The sequence below is a fragment of the Calliphora vicina genome, chromosome 2 (genome assembly GCF_958450345.1).
Source record: "Calliphora vicina chromosome 2, idCalVici1.1, whole genome shotgun sequence".
Taxonomy (NCBI): domain Eukaryota; kingdom Metazoa; phylum Arthropoda; class Insecta; order Diptera; family Calliphoridae; genus Calliphora; species Calliphora vicina.
Window position 1 is genome coordinate 90606877 of NC_088781.1, and position 18566 is coordinate 90625442.

General features: G+C 32.0%; 1 protein-coding gene across 1 annotated transcript in view; it reads left to right on the forward strand.

Moving 5' to 3' along the window:
* The window catches only part of LOC135950677 (exportin-1), an 81325-nt gene that overhangs the window by 20269 nt on the left and 42490 nt on the right, over positions 1-18566 (forward strand). Inside the window, exons 3-4 of the mRNA XM_065500206.1 lie at positions 3732-4211; positions 4292-4624. Coding sequence (XP_065356278.1) covers positions 3732-4211; positions 4292-4624 — 813 coding nt within the window. The remainder of the gene's footprint in view (positions 1-3731; positions 4212-4291; positions 4625-18566) is intronic.

Below are 18566 nucleotides of genomic sequence, written 5' to 3' on the forward strand. Positions count from 1 at the left end.
GATGCCGGCTATAATTAATAGAATTTTCTGTTGCTGGGTTGACAATCTTTGACCGATTGAGAATCGGGTCGTTCCGGAGCGTAGATCCAATTGTCGTGGGAACGCCAGACGCTTGTAGATGCCCGTGGTGGCCCAACGAAATATTGAATTTAATGAAAATTTGTATTCGGTGAAAAATGTTTATTTAGTGTACAGATCGTATGTAGACTTTTGTCAACATATTTTTTTAATTTTTTGTGAATAAAAGTTAAAATAATTATAAATTTAGCGATATTTTTTTGTTATATTAATAAAATTGCATTTGAAATAAAACTGCATCATTACTTTTACTTATTATGGTTTAGAAGTCCCCGAGTTGCGAAAATAAAAGTCTATGTCGGTCACTGTATGTCATAAAATGTTTTATCAATCAATTGATATTTGAACGTCAAATTGATTTTTTTTTACAAAAATATTTTTTATGAAAAAAAAATGTTTATTATATATTAATAATGAATTAATAAAGAAATATGTTTTTTTCTACAGAGTGACAAAAAATTTACCAAAACGGTGTTAATTATTTTTTGAACTTAGAAAATGTCTGTCTGAGTTGTCGAGATTTGGAACGCCTAAAAATCTTTATGTTTACACCTTTGAAATAACTAGCATTAAGATAAAAAGGGTAATAAATTATCAAAATATACATTTTTCAACAAATAAAAAAAAATTTTAAAACTTAATAACAAGGCGCTATAGTGAAAAAACTTGGAAAACGACCTATCGCGTACATAACAAATTGTGTCAAAAAATTTCAGAATTTATTCTAAAAAACGTTTTCAGTTATGTTCGTCAATTTATCGACATGTAACTCAGTCAGATTTTGTCCAACATAAAATTTTTTAACGGGTTTGGAAAGAAAACTAACTAATTGCGCTTTAAAATGACGTGCATATTTTTATAAAGTTTTAATTTATAAGTATAGTTTTTATTAAGAATATCTAAAAAAAACAAAGTTTATAAACTTTTTTGTATAAAAATGTATACCAGCGTATAAAGAAAATTTTGTTCTTAACAAAACATGGTTTTAATTTTTCAAATCGGATGAAAATTGTACTCCGTTAAAACTCCGTCCTTCAAAAATATTGCACTTTTTCATACTAAAGAATTTGTATAAATTTTCTTAATGTGACTGAGTCAGAACCAATGATTTGTGTTGAATAAAATATTAAGAAAATTTATAAAAAAAATTTAGTATGAAAAAGTGCAATATTTTTGAAGGACGGAGTTTTAAAGTGGCATATTTTTGAATCTAATTGAGATATTGACTTGAAATTTTTTTTGTAAGACCAAAAATTAACTTATCTAAACAAAAAAATATAGCTCGGAAAAAATATGGATCAAATTGTTCCTAATATTTGCAATCCTATTAAAATTTTGATATAAATTTTAGTTTTAGAAACTCAATGAATATGTAATATGTAATAAAATCTTTATTTATTAACGAAACTCACTGAAATTTTCAGTGAGTTTTTTAAGTTTTTCATTCTAAATAACAAGGTGTAAAAAAACTTGTCAAAAGGTCAAAGGGAATCCCGCAATTCCTAAAAATTGGAGCGAAAATCCCAAAAATGGTATTTTTACAATTTTGTCTATAGGGTCCACATTTCCTTCCGGGCTGGGAAAATACTTTAGGGATAAATAGGGAACACATCAGGGTTTCCAAAACTGCTTTCCGTTTTCTGATCCCAGCTTTGGGATTTTAGAACATGTGGAAATTTTGATAAAAAAATAGGTCAATTTCCAAAGGGCGTAGGGCCGACATGTTCGAAAAATAGAACATGTTTTTTATACCAAAATGTTCTCCGTAAAGAAACCTATAGAAAAACATAAAATTGTTATATGTTCTTAAAGAAAGTTGTTTTTTAATAAAAAAAGAGTTATGTCACCTTTTTGTCCAAAAAACAGCAAAATTATACAATTTTTTGAATTTTTAAATTGAAAATCTGTTATTTTTGGATTCGTAATTGATATTGCTCTGAAATCTTTTGTATGTTGCTGGTAACTTAGTTGTCTAACTAACAAAAAAAAATTCGAGTCTATTCGGTCCAAAAGTGCGCCCTATATTTTTTAAAAAAGCGGACCAAGGTATGGCAAAATTTTAAAATTTCAATTTTGAAATGCCTATAACTAGAAAATTATAAGAGATAAATAGCACACGCAAGCATGTTTTTTCAAGATCTAGCTGAGCGCTTTCCAAAAATATCAAATTCTTTGAAATCGAATGGGAAACAAAAAAATGGCAAGTGTTTAAAAATTTTACATATCGAAGGTACCCTACTTTGAGCCCCCATAGCGCCGCCCCTGTATTATTTGTAGGGCCCATTTTAATAACTTAAACTCGAATACTCCTTGGCTAGACCCAACTCAAATTTTATCCCGATCGGACCAGCCGTTTAGAAATGCCAGATTTATTTCCAAAAAATTTCGATTCTGCCCCACTGTGCAGCGCTTATTAATAAAAAAACAATTAACTAAAGAAAAAATTATTTGTACATTTTTTAATTTACAAGGTAAATTTTTTCGCACTTTTTTCGAAAACGTTTAATAACTTTTGCAAATATAAACCGATTATAACAACTAATGCTTTGTTTGTTTCTGTATAATGTTGTCCACATTTTGCAAAAATTAGGTTTTTATAGAAAAATATTAAAATAACTTTTTTTGAATTTGAAAAACTAAGAAAAAAATCAAAAACTTTTTAAAATAACTTACCTAATTTCTTGAAATAAACATTTCATGCATACATTTTATGAAAGCTTAATTCATTGACTCTCCATAATTGTTTAAAATTGGAAATGGGTCTAAGATATTTTTTCAAAATAACTCAAAATTTTGAGGGTGTTTTACAATCTTTAAAAACGTTTTTAGTATGTCCTCACCTAGGCCTACAGCAAGTTATGCTACTAAAAAAATTGTCACGTATGATTGGCTATTCTCTAAAGTATAATATAAAATAATTTTCAAAGACATAAGTGATATTATTTATATTAGTGGTGAGTAAAAAAGCTAGTCATTAAATAGAAATATAGAGTTTTGAAATGACTTCAGATTGATATAACAAGGGACAGTAAAATGATAGTACACTCAGCATTATATACTTTATAATGAGTAAAATGGCATACCCTTAAAGAGGAATAAAAGTAAAAAATTTAAACAACTACACTTCAGATTGCAAAGTGACAACTGACTCTCCAATAGATTACTTTGATGGATAAAATAATCACCCCTATCTGCAATAAAATGTGAAATTTTTTCCCATGAAATATCCATTTCCCTCAAAGGGAATATTGCTGTCGTGATATTCTCTGAACGTTTCATTCACAATAGTTGATTTTTTTCGTTATAGATGCTTATTGTTTACAAAATTACATCTAAAAATTTCACAACATGTATAATGTTTTCAAGTGAACAATGTTGATGAACGAGAAATGGAAAAGGGAACATATTTCATGTGAAATATTGATTCACGAAAGGGCTGAATACTTTCTAAAGTACAGTACAAAATAAACGTTTAAAGTGACTCCACTCTAGATTACTTAGAGAAAAGTGTAAAAATTATTTGCGTTTCACATCTTTTATTTTGAAAATCATTTAAAATTTTAATTAACATTTTTATGAGGCTACATTTGCATTACGTTTTGCCATCATGCAAAAGAGGCTCTCTAATATACATATTTCTTTAATTTAAATAGGTTCACACATTCTATGAAGCTGTAGGATATATGATATCCGCCCAAGTTGATCAAGTCCAACAAGATATATTAATTGAGAAATATATGTTCTTACCCAACCAAGTATGGGATGAAATCATTTCTCGCGCATCGAAAAATGTTGATTTTCTGAAAAATATGACTGCCGTAAAGCAATTGGGAAGCATTTTAAAAACAAATGTTGCTGCCTGTAAGGCTTTAGGTCACGCATACGTTATCCAATTGGGTCGTATTTATTTAGATATGCTAAATGTTTATAAAATTACTTCTGAGAATATTATTCAAGCAATTGAATTAAACGGCGTAAATGTAAACAATCAACCACTAATCAAAGCAATGCACGTTGTGAAAAAGGAAACTCTTAATCTTATTTCTGAATGGGTTTCTCGATCAAATGACAATCAACTTGTAATGGATAGCTTTATACCGCCATTGTTGGATGCTATTCTCTTGGATTACCAGGTAAATGACATAACTCTTCTACAAATATTTCCATTTATATAAATTTATTTGTTTCCTCGTTAATTAATCTTTTTTTAAAGCGTTGCAAAGTACCGTCAGCAAGAGAGCCAAAGGTGCTTAGTTCAATGGGTGTAATTGTATATAAGTTGCGAAACGACATCACAAATGAGGTTCCCAAAATATTTGATGCCGTTTTCGAGTGTACTCTTGATATGATCAATAAAAACTTCGAAGATTACCCCCAACATCGCGTCAGTTTCTATGAGCTATTGCAAGCTGTTAACGCCCATTGCTTCAAAGCTTTCCTAAATATACCACCAGCACAATTTAAGCTTGTATTTGACTCTGTTGTTTGGGCTTTTAAGCATACCATGCGTAATGTTGCAGATACCGGACTTAATATTTTATATAAGGTAAGCTAAATCATCCAAACCGAAACTAATTTAGTACAATAATATGTAGCATAACTTAACACATTTATTAATATATAAATATATGTATCCGAAAACTTTGTTCTAAAACTCACATGCTGAAAATTTGAGCAAAATCAGCTAACTCTACAGCGTGTCCAACGAGTTTTAACCCTTTCCAGCCACAGTGATCAAAAAATCCCATTTTATTAGATCTATTTAAAAAATACATAATTTATTACAAAAAAAGAAAAAAATGAGGACAAATTAATATTAATGTTAAAAAATGAATTACGTCTATTCAGTTCTAAAAATTTTGTAAATTATTCAAAATTATATTTAATAACAATTCTAATAAAATTTCTACAATGATATCACTCGATTTAAGTAAAGTGTTTGACACAGTTAATTATTATGTTTAAATTGGAAATTGGCCTCTAAATTTAATTTTTCTAAATCTTCGTGTAAATTATTATTTCCCTAATCACTTTGTTGGTACAGGGCTAATTTTTATTCTTATTTTCATTTATTTATTGTATCTTCATTACTTAATGAACTAACAATAAGTGGTTCAAATCTTATATCTAATAACTATTATTGAATTAGTCCAGCCAGTGGCGGACGAACAATTTTTTATTCATAGTTGTTTTAATTAAATTGGCATTCTTCCTTCTAGTCTTTGGATTAGGTCTGCTGTGTCCCTCCTTCTTAATCGAATGTGGCCACGATTATCTAATATGTTGCGGACCAGTTGGTTTGGGTGAATTTCAATTATTTTTTAAATGTTTTTCTACATTTTTCGTGATCTCAGTTTTTACAAGGGGCACGTTTAGATCTTTGTGTATATCGCGTTTTTTATATACCAGGGGGCAACTGTGATCATTCTTAGAAACTTGTTTTGGCGTCTTTGGATCTTTTCTACATTTGACGCTGATGCCGTGCCTCATAGCTGAATGTCATAACACCATATCGGTTTTATGATCATGTTATAAAGTAGAAGTTTACAATCTAAACTAAGCGTATAATAAGTCAATTAATATCAATTTCATTTGAGTCAACTATGCATCTATATGACTTTTACATGTAAGGCGACGATCGAGATTTATTCCGAGGTATTTAATTTCCGATTGTTGAATTATTGTTTGGTTATTTATATGAATAGGTGGACATGATTCTCTACGCAATGTAAATGTTATATGTGTACATTTTTGCACGTTGACTTTAATTTTCCATTGTTTTAGCAATTTTTTTAATTCAAATATGTGATTTTGTAAGTAACGAGACGCTACTTGAGGGTTTTCATGAACGCTTAGAATAGCAGTATCATCAGCAAATGTTGATGTATGATTGTGATTGTTAGTTGGCTTATCAGACGAATATATCAAATATAAAAAGGGTCCCAGGATACTGCCTTGGGGGACTCCAGCTTCAATGGATTGCGGAGTGCTTAAAAAGTCACCTTCTTTAACTTTGCGGGGTTGCGTCCAGATTTTTTAGAATCTCTAGGCGTATTTTTGTCACGCTAAAATCAACAACATCCGGTATTTTTCGTGGATCTTTAGGCCAGTAAATAGGTTCAGATTTTCTAGAATCTCTAGGCGTATTTTTGTGACGCTAAAATCAACAACATCCGGTATTTTTCGTGGATCGGTAGGCCAGTAAATAGGTTGGCCGGTCGAAATCAGATTCCAATCCATTTTAGAAATTGTATCAAACAAAACACGACCTTTAGGTATTATAATCGCCAGCAGCCAGGAAACGGGGGTTAAGTGATTTAAAAAATCTATTATATACACTTTCTGTAATTGAAAATCTAGGGGGTGAGTATATCGATGAAATCACTAAGTTTCGATGAAAATCTTCAAGACAGACCGTAGTAGCTTGAAGTTAATATTCGCAAAGATCTCACTCACATTAAGTAGTGTTTGACTCGAGCTTTTATTGAAATTGCCGACACTCCACACGATCTACCTCTGGGGTCTTTGGTATCATATATTACATATCCATTTATTTGAAATGAACTTCTGGACGTCAAATGAGTTTCTTATGGCATCCGCACATCGTTTTGGCATAGATTCTATAAGATTTGTTAGTACTGTGGTTGGTATTGATTCCCACTCTGATTTTAAGCAATTAATCAGGTCCAGCTTATTACTAGAACGGCGAGTTCCGACCCTGCTCCTTAAAATGACGAAAAGGTTTCCTATGTGATTGTAGTCTGGAGATTGAGCTGGCCAATCCAAAACTTTAATCCCATTATTTATTTATTAATTTATTCACAGTAATATAAAAATGCCTTCCTAGGCCAATTAACATACAGTGGTGGCCAGGAATTTAAGACAAATTTTTTTTGCTAAATTCCATGTAATTGTCAATTATTATTTCAAATATTTCCACAAATATGTATGCATGAGGACTGTTTTAACACACAAGTGTGTTTTATTCGACTGTATCAATTCATACATATTCACCATGAACACATACAATTTTTCTACAACTTGACCAAAACATTTTTTTTTTAAATAAACATATTTTCTCACATTTATATCATTATAATTTTATTATTATAAAATATTCGGACCAAATTTCGTATTTTTAGTTCCATTAGTTTCGGTCATATCATGTTATTAACAGCGGATGTTCGCTGAGGTGGGTCAACGTATTTCCACATATCTTTGTGTTGAGGAACCATTCCCATGAATGCAACATTCTTATTTAACATGAACTTCAATATATAAACTTTGTGCATTTGAACTTTAACTTGTAAAGCTTACACTCTCATTTTATGTTATGATCATTTTCTATTATTTTCAACCCTTATTGTTATGACAAATGAATGTTAAAATTAGTCGTCTTTTATGTTACAAACAATCAAGTTGATCACTTGCACACAAAACAAACAAACTAAAAATATACAGTCCACTTACAAACACTTAAATTAAAATAAATATGGAAATAAAGCGTGTATATAATTGAATACTAAAATAATTAAGAAGTTGTTTTAATGGTTTCGGTTATTCACCATATGTTTGGTCCTTCTCCCCAAATATCGGACTCAGTGACAATCGGGTGTGTATAGTGTAATAATTAGTGAAAAAGACAGACTCAAATTGGTATTGGGTAAATCGGAAGCTCCTCTGGACAACAAGTAGCTCCCTTGGACACGATTTACAATAATCTATCGGTTCCCGTGAATGAACAATTAGTTTCGGTGCGTATATTACATTCGGGTGCTCCTCTGCACATTGTAAGAACATTCATTTCGTTCCGGGTAAAAAAGAAAACAACAACAAGAACATTTAGTGCGAAAGACAATAAACACAAACAACAACAGTGAGAAATAATACACAAAAGTGCAACGACAAGTGAAAGCAATAAACAAGTGTACGTACAAGCATGAATACATGTATCATTCGTAGTAACATAAAGTGTGTGTGTGTACTTTGAATTGGCTTAACAACACAAAGACGAAAATCAATCATGACCTACCGTGTTTGGGTGTTCTAACATAGAATTTGAAAAATTAACGTTCATTTCATTTGTTTGTAAAGCTCTTTTATGTTATGGTGTTACATTGTATGTTCATAACATGAACAAAGAATGAAAGTGTATTTGAAACTTGTGCGCGTGTGTGTTGTACTCAGTCAACTGAGAGTTGACTTTGCTTGAAATTTATTTTGGTTGTTATATACATACATACATACATACATACAAAACCACCAATTCGGTTGGTGGTTATATTCATACATATGAAAGAGAATATAAAGAAAAAAATGACAAATACAAAATTCATTGGAAGTAGTGCGCGTGTGTTTTGTTAAGGTAAATACACACAAGAACAAGTAAAGACAATTCGTTGTCATGCGTAATAGTGTTATTGTAAAAGTGTCGGTTATTTTTTGGACAATAAAGCTCGGTCGTTAACATAAACATTGCTACAAGCGAGGAACTACACGCGACAACACAATAACTATTATCGACATATACTATTGGAATATTAGCTGGATAGATTTATGAAATCTCAACATAATTGAAGAAACGGATAAAATCTGTAAGTACAAATTTTAATTTACAATTTTTTAAAAAAATGGCAACAATGAAATCTATGCTATCGAAATGCCGAATGGAAAAGGGTGCGATTACTCGGGCATACACATTTGTCCAGAATCCTCCTGAGGAATTATTTGCTGAGCAAATTCAATCCCGTTTAACTCGTTTGGAATGCGCTTGGAGGGAATTTATTGGAATTACTTTGGAATTGTATAATTTTGAAGGTGAGGAAGGGTATGTAGATCCTGAACGAGATATGTTGGAATATGAGGAGAAATACATGCACAGCCATGCCATGCTCAATCGAATGTTGAAATCATTTAGTCCTCATGAATCGACCCCTGAACCTCACAATGAAATGTTTTCTCGTTTGGCTGAACAACATTCTACTTTGTTACAGAGACTTGACTCACCGAATACTTCTCGACATGCGAATGAAGATTTACCGAAATTGAGAATAGAACCATTTACTGGCAGTTACAAGGACTGGCCAGCGTTTAAAGATTTGTTTGTTAGTGCGATCGATTCTAAGGCAAACCTATCTAATATTCAGAAATTCCATTATTTGAAGTCTCTATTGAAAGATGATGCTGCGAATCTTATAAAGCATATGCAAATTTCGGAATTAGCCTATAGTACAGCATGGGATCGACTCAAGGAACGTTTTGATCGACCTCGTCATATAGTAAATTCATATATTGAGACTTTCATGGGCCTCTCTTCAATGAAGGAGGAGAATGCTGTAAATTTACGAAAGATCTCCGATATCTCAAATGAGGTTGTGAGAGGGTTAGATGCAGTAAACTACAACGAACGTGATCATTGGTTGATATATATCTTACAGAATAAGATTGATTCTGAATCTCGTCGCAAATGGATTGAGAATTCTCGAGATGACCCTAAGCCTACAATAGCTAAATTTTTAAAATTTTTGGATCAATGCTGCGAAGAATTGGAACTTGGAAATAACATTGCAACTAAATCGACTGGTTTTAAGCGAAGCTCATCTACGGCGTTAGTTTCAACAGGTTTTCAACAAAATTGTGCTGATTGCGGTTCTGATACTCATCACACATTCAAATGTCCACATTTCTTGTCATTGGCAATAGATCAACGTCGTACACTCGTTAAGGAAAGATCTCTTTGTTTTAATTGTCTTCGTAGGGGACACACTGCCTACAATTGCAAATCTCAACAAAAATGCCGTTCTTGCCAACGGAATCATCACACTTTGTTACATTTTACTCAAGATACTCCGATACAGCAAGCACATGTTGTTGTCTCGTCGGAACAATCCGCATATGGAAACGTTTTGCCTGAACCTGAGGGTTCTCAGCCGGTATCATTGAATACTGTCGTATCTCAATCTGGCACTACATTATTTTTGAAGAGGGACTTGATACATATTTTACCTACGGCATTAGTTGATGTTCGTAATCACAAAGGTGATTTCATAATTTGTCGTATTTTGCTAGATACTGCGTCAGAATTGTCGTATATATCCGAAGATTGTATGAAACGTTTGGGCTTGCCACGCAATTGCTCAAAAATCGCGCTTTCTGGTATTTCATCAGTCAAGGCTGAATCAACACACGGTCACAGTAAGCTGCAAATGAAGTCCAGAAATTCACAACATAGTATTGATGCTCAGGTCCACATTCTAGGTCGGATAACCTCATCACTCCCCAGAAGTACTATAACAAATTACGATCGTGGAAGACTGGAAGCAGTTCGTCTTGCTGACCCATCATTTTACCGTTCAAATCCTATTGATATTTTATTGGGAGCAGACTATGTTTGGGATGTCATGACTCAGGAAAAATTGTTGGATGACAAAGGTAGAACAATAGCTGTTTCTACTATTTTTGGTTGGGTGGTTACATCTGTGAACTCATCGCCTCAACAGCAATCAACATCATCATTACTCACATTAGTAGATATCGATAGATCGATCCAATCCTTTTGGGAAATTGAGGAGGCAGTAAGTGTGGGAAAACGGGGTGATGAATCCGCATTTGTTGAACAACATTTTCAGGAGACCCATGGTAGACACACTGATGGACGCTACATTGTGGAACTACCTTTTAAGGAGCAAAATATCTCATTTTTCGACACATACAAAGGTGCGCTTATGAGGTTTAATGCCACTGAACGTAGACTCTCTAGAGATCCACAATTATATGAAAACTACACTAAGTTTATGAGGGAATACCACAGTTTGGGACATATGCGTGAACTTTCACCGGAGGAGATAGATGTCGAAGATGGCCGTCTATTTTATTTACCACATCATCCAATTGTTGGTTCCAAACTAAGGGTTGTATTTGATGGCTCATTTCAGGATGCTAATAGGGAATCCGTAAACGATAAGTTACATATTGGCCCATCAATTCAACGGAATCTGTTCGCTGTCTGTTTTCGTTTTCGGTTACATAAGTTTGTTTTCTCTGCAGATATCATAAAGATGTTTCGCCAAATTTGGTTGGCTGAGAAACACCGGGATTATCAACGAATTCTGTGGAGGGAAAATCCTAACGACCAGATTAAACACTTTCAATTGTGTACCGTCACATACGGTACAGCTTCTGCACCATACCTATCCGTACGAGTGTTGGAACAATTAGCAAAAGATTACCAAGAATCTCATCCTAATGCGTCAAAAGTCTTACTCGAAGACTTCTACGTCGACGACGTAATAACGGGTGCTTCAACACAAGAGGAACTTATGCTAAAACGTGAAGAACTCCTTGACTTACTTTCGCAAGCCGGACTCGAGTTGAGCAAATGGGTATCGAATTTTGGAATTATTGGCCCACATGGCAAAGATGAAAGGAATTTTTTACGTGAAGATGACTCAACAAAGGTTCTCGGTATATATTGGAGCTCAACGGAAGACACTATTCGATATAGAGTAAATTTAGAGGAATCTCAACATGCTACGAAAAGAAGAGTTATTTCTGACGTCGCTCGAATCTTCGACCCACTTGGCTTAGTTTCTCCTGTCGTCATAAAATTCAAAATTTTATTTCAAGAATTGTGGTTACTAAATCTTGACTGGGATGAACCACTACCTCCAAATTTGGCAAAACTGTGGATCAGGTATAGGAATGATCTACAGAATCTCACGAAATTGAAGTTACCTCGATACGTACCTAATTCGAACTCAAGCACGCAACTGCATGGATTTAGCGATGCCTCGATTAAGGCCTATGCTGCGGTTGTCTACTGCAGAATGGAGGATGAAAAAGGAAATATTTACGTCAACATAATAGCATCGAAAACTCGTGTAGCACCACTAAAGCAAATATCCCTTCCTAGATTGGAGTTATGCGGAGCATTGCTACTTACTCGATTAATGAAATTAATAATTTCATCATTGCCTCATCAACAAATGGAAATCAATGCATGGTGCGACTCTACAGTTGTATTATCATGGTTATCTCTGCAACCAACGAAACTCAAAACCTTTGTAGGAAATCGCACGTCCGAAATATTGGAAACACTACCTCGAAATGTTTGGAGACACGTCAACACTAAGGAAAATCCTGCGGACTGTGCCTCTCGTGGTTTAATGGTTGACCAACTGCTTGAACATGACCTCTGGTGGAAAGGTCCATCTTTTTTGAGGAACAAGGAACGAATCACTTCTTTGGAAGGTTTACAACCCACATTTGATAATCTCGAAGTACTAGCTGAAGTGAAACCTACGGTAGAAGACGTCGTAGCCAATATAGCTACTACTACTATACATCCTTTGGAAATTATACTTCAAGATGTTACACACTGGTATAGACTCATACGTATAGCAGCTTATGTGAAACGATTTATCAACCTGCGTATACACAAGATCAAAATTCCTGCTGAATATCTAACATACGACGAAATTAAGGAAGGAAAGATTATTTGTCTCAGAATGGCTCAATATAGTTTCTCAGCGGAGAGGAAGAGTTTGCAGCGTGAACGAAAGATAGACAACAAATCAAAACTGATTCAACTCTCTCCATTCATCGACGATGATGGATTAATAAGAGTCGGGGGAAGAATTTCGAACTCTGAACTTTCTTCTGAAATTCAACACCCTATTATTCTTCCAAAGGAACACAAGATCACGAAACTGATACTAAAAGAGGAACATATAAGGAATTTGCATCCTGGCATATCTGCACTATTTGTAATTGTTCGACAACATTATTGGATTTTTGGAGCCAGGAACCTAATTCGAGATCTGACACACAAATGCTTGAAATGCTTTCGACAAGCTCAACATGTAACACAACAACGAATGGCTGATCTACCTAAGGTACGTGTAAGACAAGCCTTTCCGTTTCAAAACACTGGATGTGACTATGCCGGTCCCTTTACCTTAAAGATACATCACGGAAGGAACTCGAAAACCTCTAAAGGTTACATATGCCTTTTCGTTTGTATGGTGACATCAGCCATACATTTGGAATTGGCAACTGATTTAAGTACGGAATGTTTTTTGGCCGCTCTTCGTCGCTTCATGGCACGTCGTGGTAAATGCTCAACCATCTATAGCGACAACGGCAAAAACTTTGTCGGCGCGAAACGTAAGCTGAATGAAATGTATCAACAACTTCAGGCTGACAATCACAACAGGATCATCACTGAGGCCTTAGCGAAGGATGATATCAAATGGATTTTCATCCCACCCTATTCTCCACATTGGGGTGGTATTTGGGAGTCAGGTGTGCGTTCGGTGAAACTGCACTTACGCCGCGTTATTGGCTCAACTATACTGACGTTCGAACAGATGAATACGCTCCTCGCTCAAGTGGAGGCTGTCATCAACTCTAGACCACTGGGGTCCGCCCCAGACACGGATACTAATTATTTGTCTCCTTCTCATTTTTTAATAGGCAGGCCGACTACTTTGGTACCTGAAGGTAATTTAACTGAATTGAAATCAAATCGTCTTGACTATTGGCAACACGTACAATCTATGTACCAAGGGTTTTGGCGAAGATGGAGTAGGGAATATTTGACCTCACTTCAGCAACGTCCCAAATGGACAAATACTCAACCTAATATTTCGATGGATGATATTGTCCTCATAAAGGAGGATAACACTCCCCCCTCAACTTGGATCACTGGTCGTGTTATTGAGACCTTTCCTGGTAGCGATGGTTTAACAAGGGCAGTGCGGCTGAAGACCTCTCATGGAACAATGACTAGGTCAATTGTCAAGATTGTCAAACTTCCTATATGCTGAAACGCTGTTTCAGGGCCGCCCGGGATGTTGAGGAACCATTCCCATGAATGCAACATTCTTATTTAACATGAACTTCAATATATAAACTTTGTGCATTTGAACTTTAACTTGTAAAGCTTACACTCTCATTTTATGTTATGATCATTTTCTATTATTTTCAACCCTTATTGTTATGACAAATGAATGTTAAAATTAGTCGTCTTTTATGTTACAAACAATCAAGTTGATCACTTGCACACAAAACAAACAAACTAAAAATATACAGTCCACTTACAAACACTTAAATTAAAATAAATATGGAAATAAAGCGTGTATATAATTGAATACTAAAATAATTAAGAAGTTGTTTTAATGGTTTCGGTTATTCACCACTTTGTCCATACATGTTTTACCGATTTTTCCAAACATTTTTCAGAAACTAGAAACATTAATAATAAATTTCATACCCTTTTAGAGGTCCTTTTATTTTGGCTCTATCGCACTTAAAATTCAGTTGATGAAAAAAATTCAAGTATTTGTGTGGAGATTGAGCTGGCCAATCCAAAACTTTAATCCCATTATTTATTTACTTCATGTTTCTCTAAATGCGAACGAACGTCTTCTTTCGTATTTTAAATTGAAAACATCAAATAAATTTTAATTTTTTTTGTTGTTTTCAATATAAAATACGAAAGAAAATTTTCGTTCGCATTTAGAGAAACAGGCAGTTATTAATTTATTCACAGTAATATGAAATAGCCTTCCTAGGCCAATTAACATACATATATTAAATTTAAAAAAAAAACAATAAATTATTTCAATACTCAACTCAATACTTCTAGTTAATGGCTCCCCAACCAAAATAAGAAAGAGAAAAAAATGTCCATAGTTATAAATTCCCAAAAGTAGTAGCAAACATCATGAAACTAAAATTTGCATAAAACAAATTGCTTTAGTTTTAGAATTGTTGACAGCCAAATAGTTATCAACAGACAGTGGGTTGAATGGTACCCAAAGTGGCGATTAATTCATAGAAGCCGTAGTTTTAAAATATTATATTTTTTTATTGATGAGTTATTATAATCACAAAAAAACACAGCACTTTAGAAAAAAAAAGTTAAAAAAAAAAAATTTTTAACCCGTTAAATGCATTATTGACCTTAGCTCAGAAATTATGCTATAACTTTGGAATGGAAAGCGATAAATTAATGAATAAAATTGGAAATTAAAGCATACTTCATGTGCTACTAAAAAAATAAAATTATAAATTTATTATATGTATTTATATTAGTATAAATTTAATTTAAAATCCAATTTTTGTTTTACACAAAATTTTATAAATGTACAAATTTATTTAAAAAAGTCACAGAAGAGAATATTATAATTTTTTCGTAATGAATAATCATAAATACATAAAAACACAGCATTTAAAATAAAAAAAAAAATTTAACCCGTTTTTTTATGCTGTAACTTTGGAATGGAAAGCGATAAATTAATGAATTAAATTGGAAATAAAAGCATACTTAATATGGTATTAAAAAATTCAAAACATAAATTTATTATATGTACACAGAAAAAAAAAATCATAATTGGAATGAATTTTGTAATAAATATTATTAATCGAACTTGACTTTTTTTTTCCCAAACTTATTTCATTCAAAATAAGAACATGTTCATAAATATTATAAAATTTTACATGACGGAAATTTTTGCTTTTTTTACTTAATTTTTTTTAATAAATTGCATTATAATTGTATTATATAATGAATTAGTGCAAGAATATTTGCATAATAGCCATATATTGGCCAATATTTTAAGATAAAAAAGAGAATATCTGAAACTTAAAAATTATCATTAAACATAATAAAACATTCATAAATATAAAAGCATTTCATCCTCTTAAATCAATTTAATCATTTTCGCGCTTTTTATGTCATTTTGTAGCTGAAAATCATAAAAAAACTAAAAATTTTCCATGAAAAATTTCAAAAATTTTTGAACAACATAAAAATAAAAATGAAATTGAAATTATATTTTTCAAGCCTTCTAGATTTTATTTCAAAACATAAAATATTAAAAAAATTATACTATTTAAGAAATTATTTATAAATGTTATGAATTGAAATCAATGAATTCGAATCATAATATTTATGTTGAAACTTTTTTCTGTGTATTTACATTAGCATAAATTTAATTTAAAATCAAATTTTTGTTTTTCACAAAATTTTATAAATGTAAAAATTTTTTAAAAAAAAGCCACAAAAGACAATATTATAAATTTTTGTAATGAACAATCATAAATACATAAAAACACAACTTTAAAAAAAAATGTAAGAAAAAAATGTTTTAACCTCAATAAACCCGCACGATTTTTTTTCTGTATATAGAAGCTGAAAGTTCATATTTTAAGAGCATTTAATGGAATTTACCCGATCTCGCCCTGATTTTTTTTAAACTCAATCTATATATCGAAAAAAAACCCAATAATGGAGAACTTTAAAAAAAATCTTAAAAAATATTTTCAAAACATTTATCTTACTTAAAATATATACATATTTAATTGTATATGAGTTTTTGTCTTCATATTTAAAAATTTTGTTAAACAAATTTCAGAATTTTTTAATCATCACATTGGAATTTATTGAGAACATAATAGGGAATAAAAATATGAAAAATGTATGACAATACCTACTATAGTTTTTCCGTACCTGCGATTTAAATTTTGCGATTTTCGAGAAAAACAAATTTTTTGGCCATATTTTGGCGAATATGCCGAACTTACTTACTGTTAAAAAATTTAAGTAAAACCTATTCAGAATATTATAGCCCATGCAATTTTAAATATAGTCTAAAAATTTTACTAAAATCGGAAAACGCCAACCCTTAAATCGAGAAGGTCAAAGGTCAAATTTTTCAATATTTGGAATTTCTCATTTTTGGGCCGATTTTGATGAAACTTAAGAAAAATATAACACAGTCTAATATTTATTTATAAAAACAGCAGAAAATTTAAAATTAACCCATATTTATGGGGTTAAAATTACCCCAAACTTCTAAAACCATTAAAAAATAGTCAATTTCAATAGTGTTGATGAAAATTTGATTTTTATAGGAAACAAACTTTAAAATATTTTGTTGTGTATTAGAAAATAGTATTACGAAGCCATTTTGAAAAATGTTCACAATTTTGTTCAATTTTGACCACACATTTTTCAAACGGTAAAATATTGGCTCATAATCATAGTCAAACACTAAAGTCGGTTCTTTTTAAAAACAACTTTAAAATAAAAACCAGTTTTTTATTAATTTGCAACCATAGTCAAAATTAAAGTATGTTTTAAATTGAACCGACTTTAACTGGGTGCCACCGCAAATGTAGAAAATGTTTTCATACAATATACAACAAAAAACAGACAAGTGGCAACGCTGAACAGCTGACATACAAAATTAAAAAAAAATCAAAAAAACGTAAACAATAAAAGTAACCGGGACATCTAAAGAAAGAAAGTTTTTTGTTGTGGCAAAATGGAAAAGATAAGATTAATATCATAATTACGATATTTTGGTACTAATTTTATTGATAACTGTTCAATAATTGCAAAATCTCTACCAATATCTTGTAACTTAAACATTTTTTACTTTGTGACGAACTTTTTTACTCGGCGAAGAACAGCTAATGCTGTTGTTAAACGAGTTAAAAAAACTTTAGCTAGTTTTTTATTTATAGTCGACTTCAGCGTCAGAAGTATACTTTAACTTGTCTCTGATAGACCTAAAGTCCACTCTTTAGTAAAGTCGAGTTTATTATTATTATTAATATTTATTTAATGCAAATTAAATTTTCAAAAAATATAAAGAAAAAAGGACTGGCTACCAGGGCCTCGCCTTTGAAAAAGTAAGATTTTAAGTATTTACAAAAAGCTGTTATATAAAAAGTATAAAATAGTTTATAATTTGTTCATTATATCCTGAGGTAGATGTTTTCTTAGGTGAATATAATCAAGTTCTGTATGGATTCCGTTAAAGATGTGATTTGGTTGTTATTGTTGTAGCAAGATAAGAGGTGATCCATAGTTAAGATGTTGCCGCAGTTTGGGCATACCGGTTTTGAGGAGCTGTTTTTAAGGATGTATTCATGGGTTAATTTGGAATGGCCTAGTCTCAGCGTAGTAAACATTTTTTGTTGTTGCTTGGTAAAGTTGTTAGGATATGTTGGTTTTTCTAAAAGAGGGTTTATTTTTTTGTAGTATGCATTTAGTAAAGTGTTATTGTTTTGATGTTGTTTTATTTTTACTAGATTTTGGATATCTTTTTTTGTGTAGTTATTTATCAATATGGTTGGGGATTTATTAGTGATTTTAGCAATCGTATCTTCAAATTCATTTCCTTTAATGTTCATGTGAGCCGGTGTATACAGTATTTTTGTGTGTTTGCTGCGAATAAGATTTTCTTTGATGCGTGAGATTAGGGGATCAGATTGCTTATATGATTTCAAAGCGTTAACGGATGATAGGCTATCAGTGCATATTAGGAGGTTCACTTCGGGTGGTTTAAGTTTGATTGCTTCTTCTATGGCTGTTATTTCTGATGTGAATATTGAGGTAAAGTCAGGAAGTAGTCCGGTTTTGATTATGGTGTTGTTTTCATCAACTACAGCGAATGCATTGCCACTGGCGGTTTTGG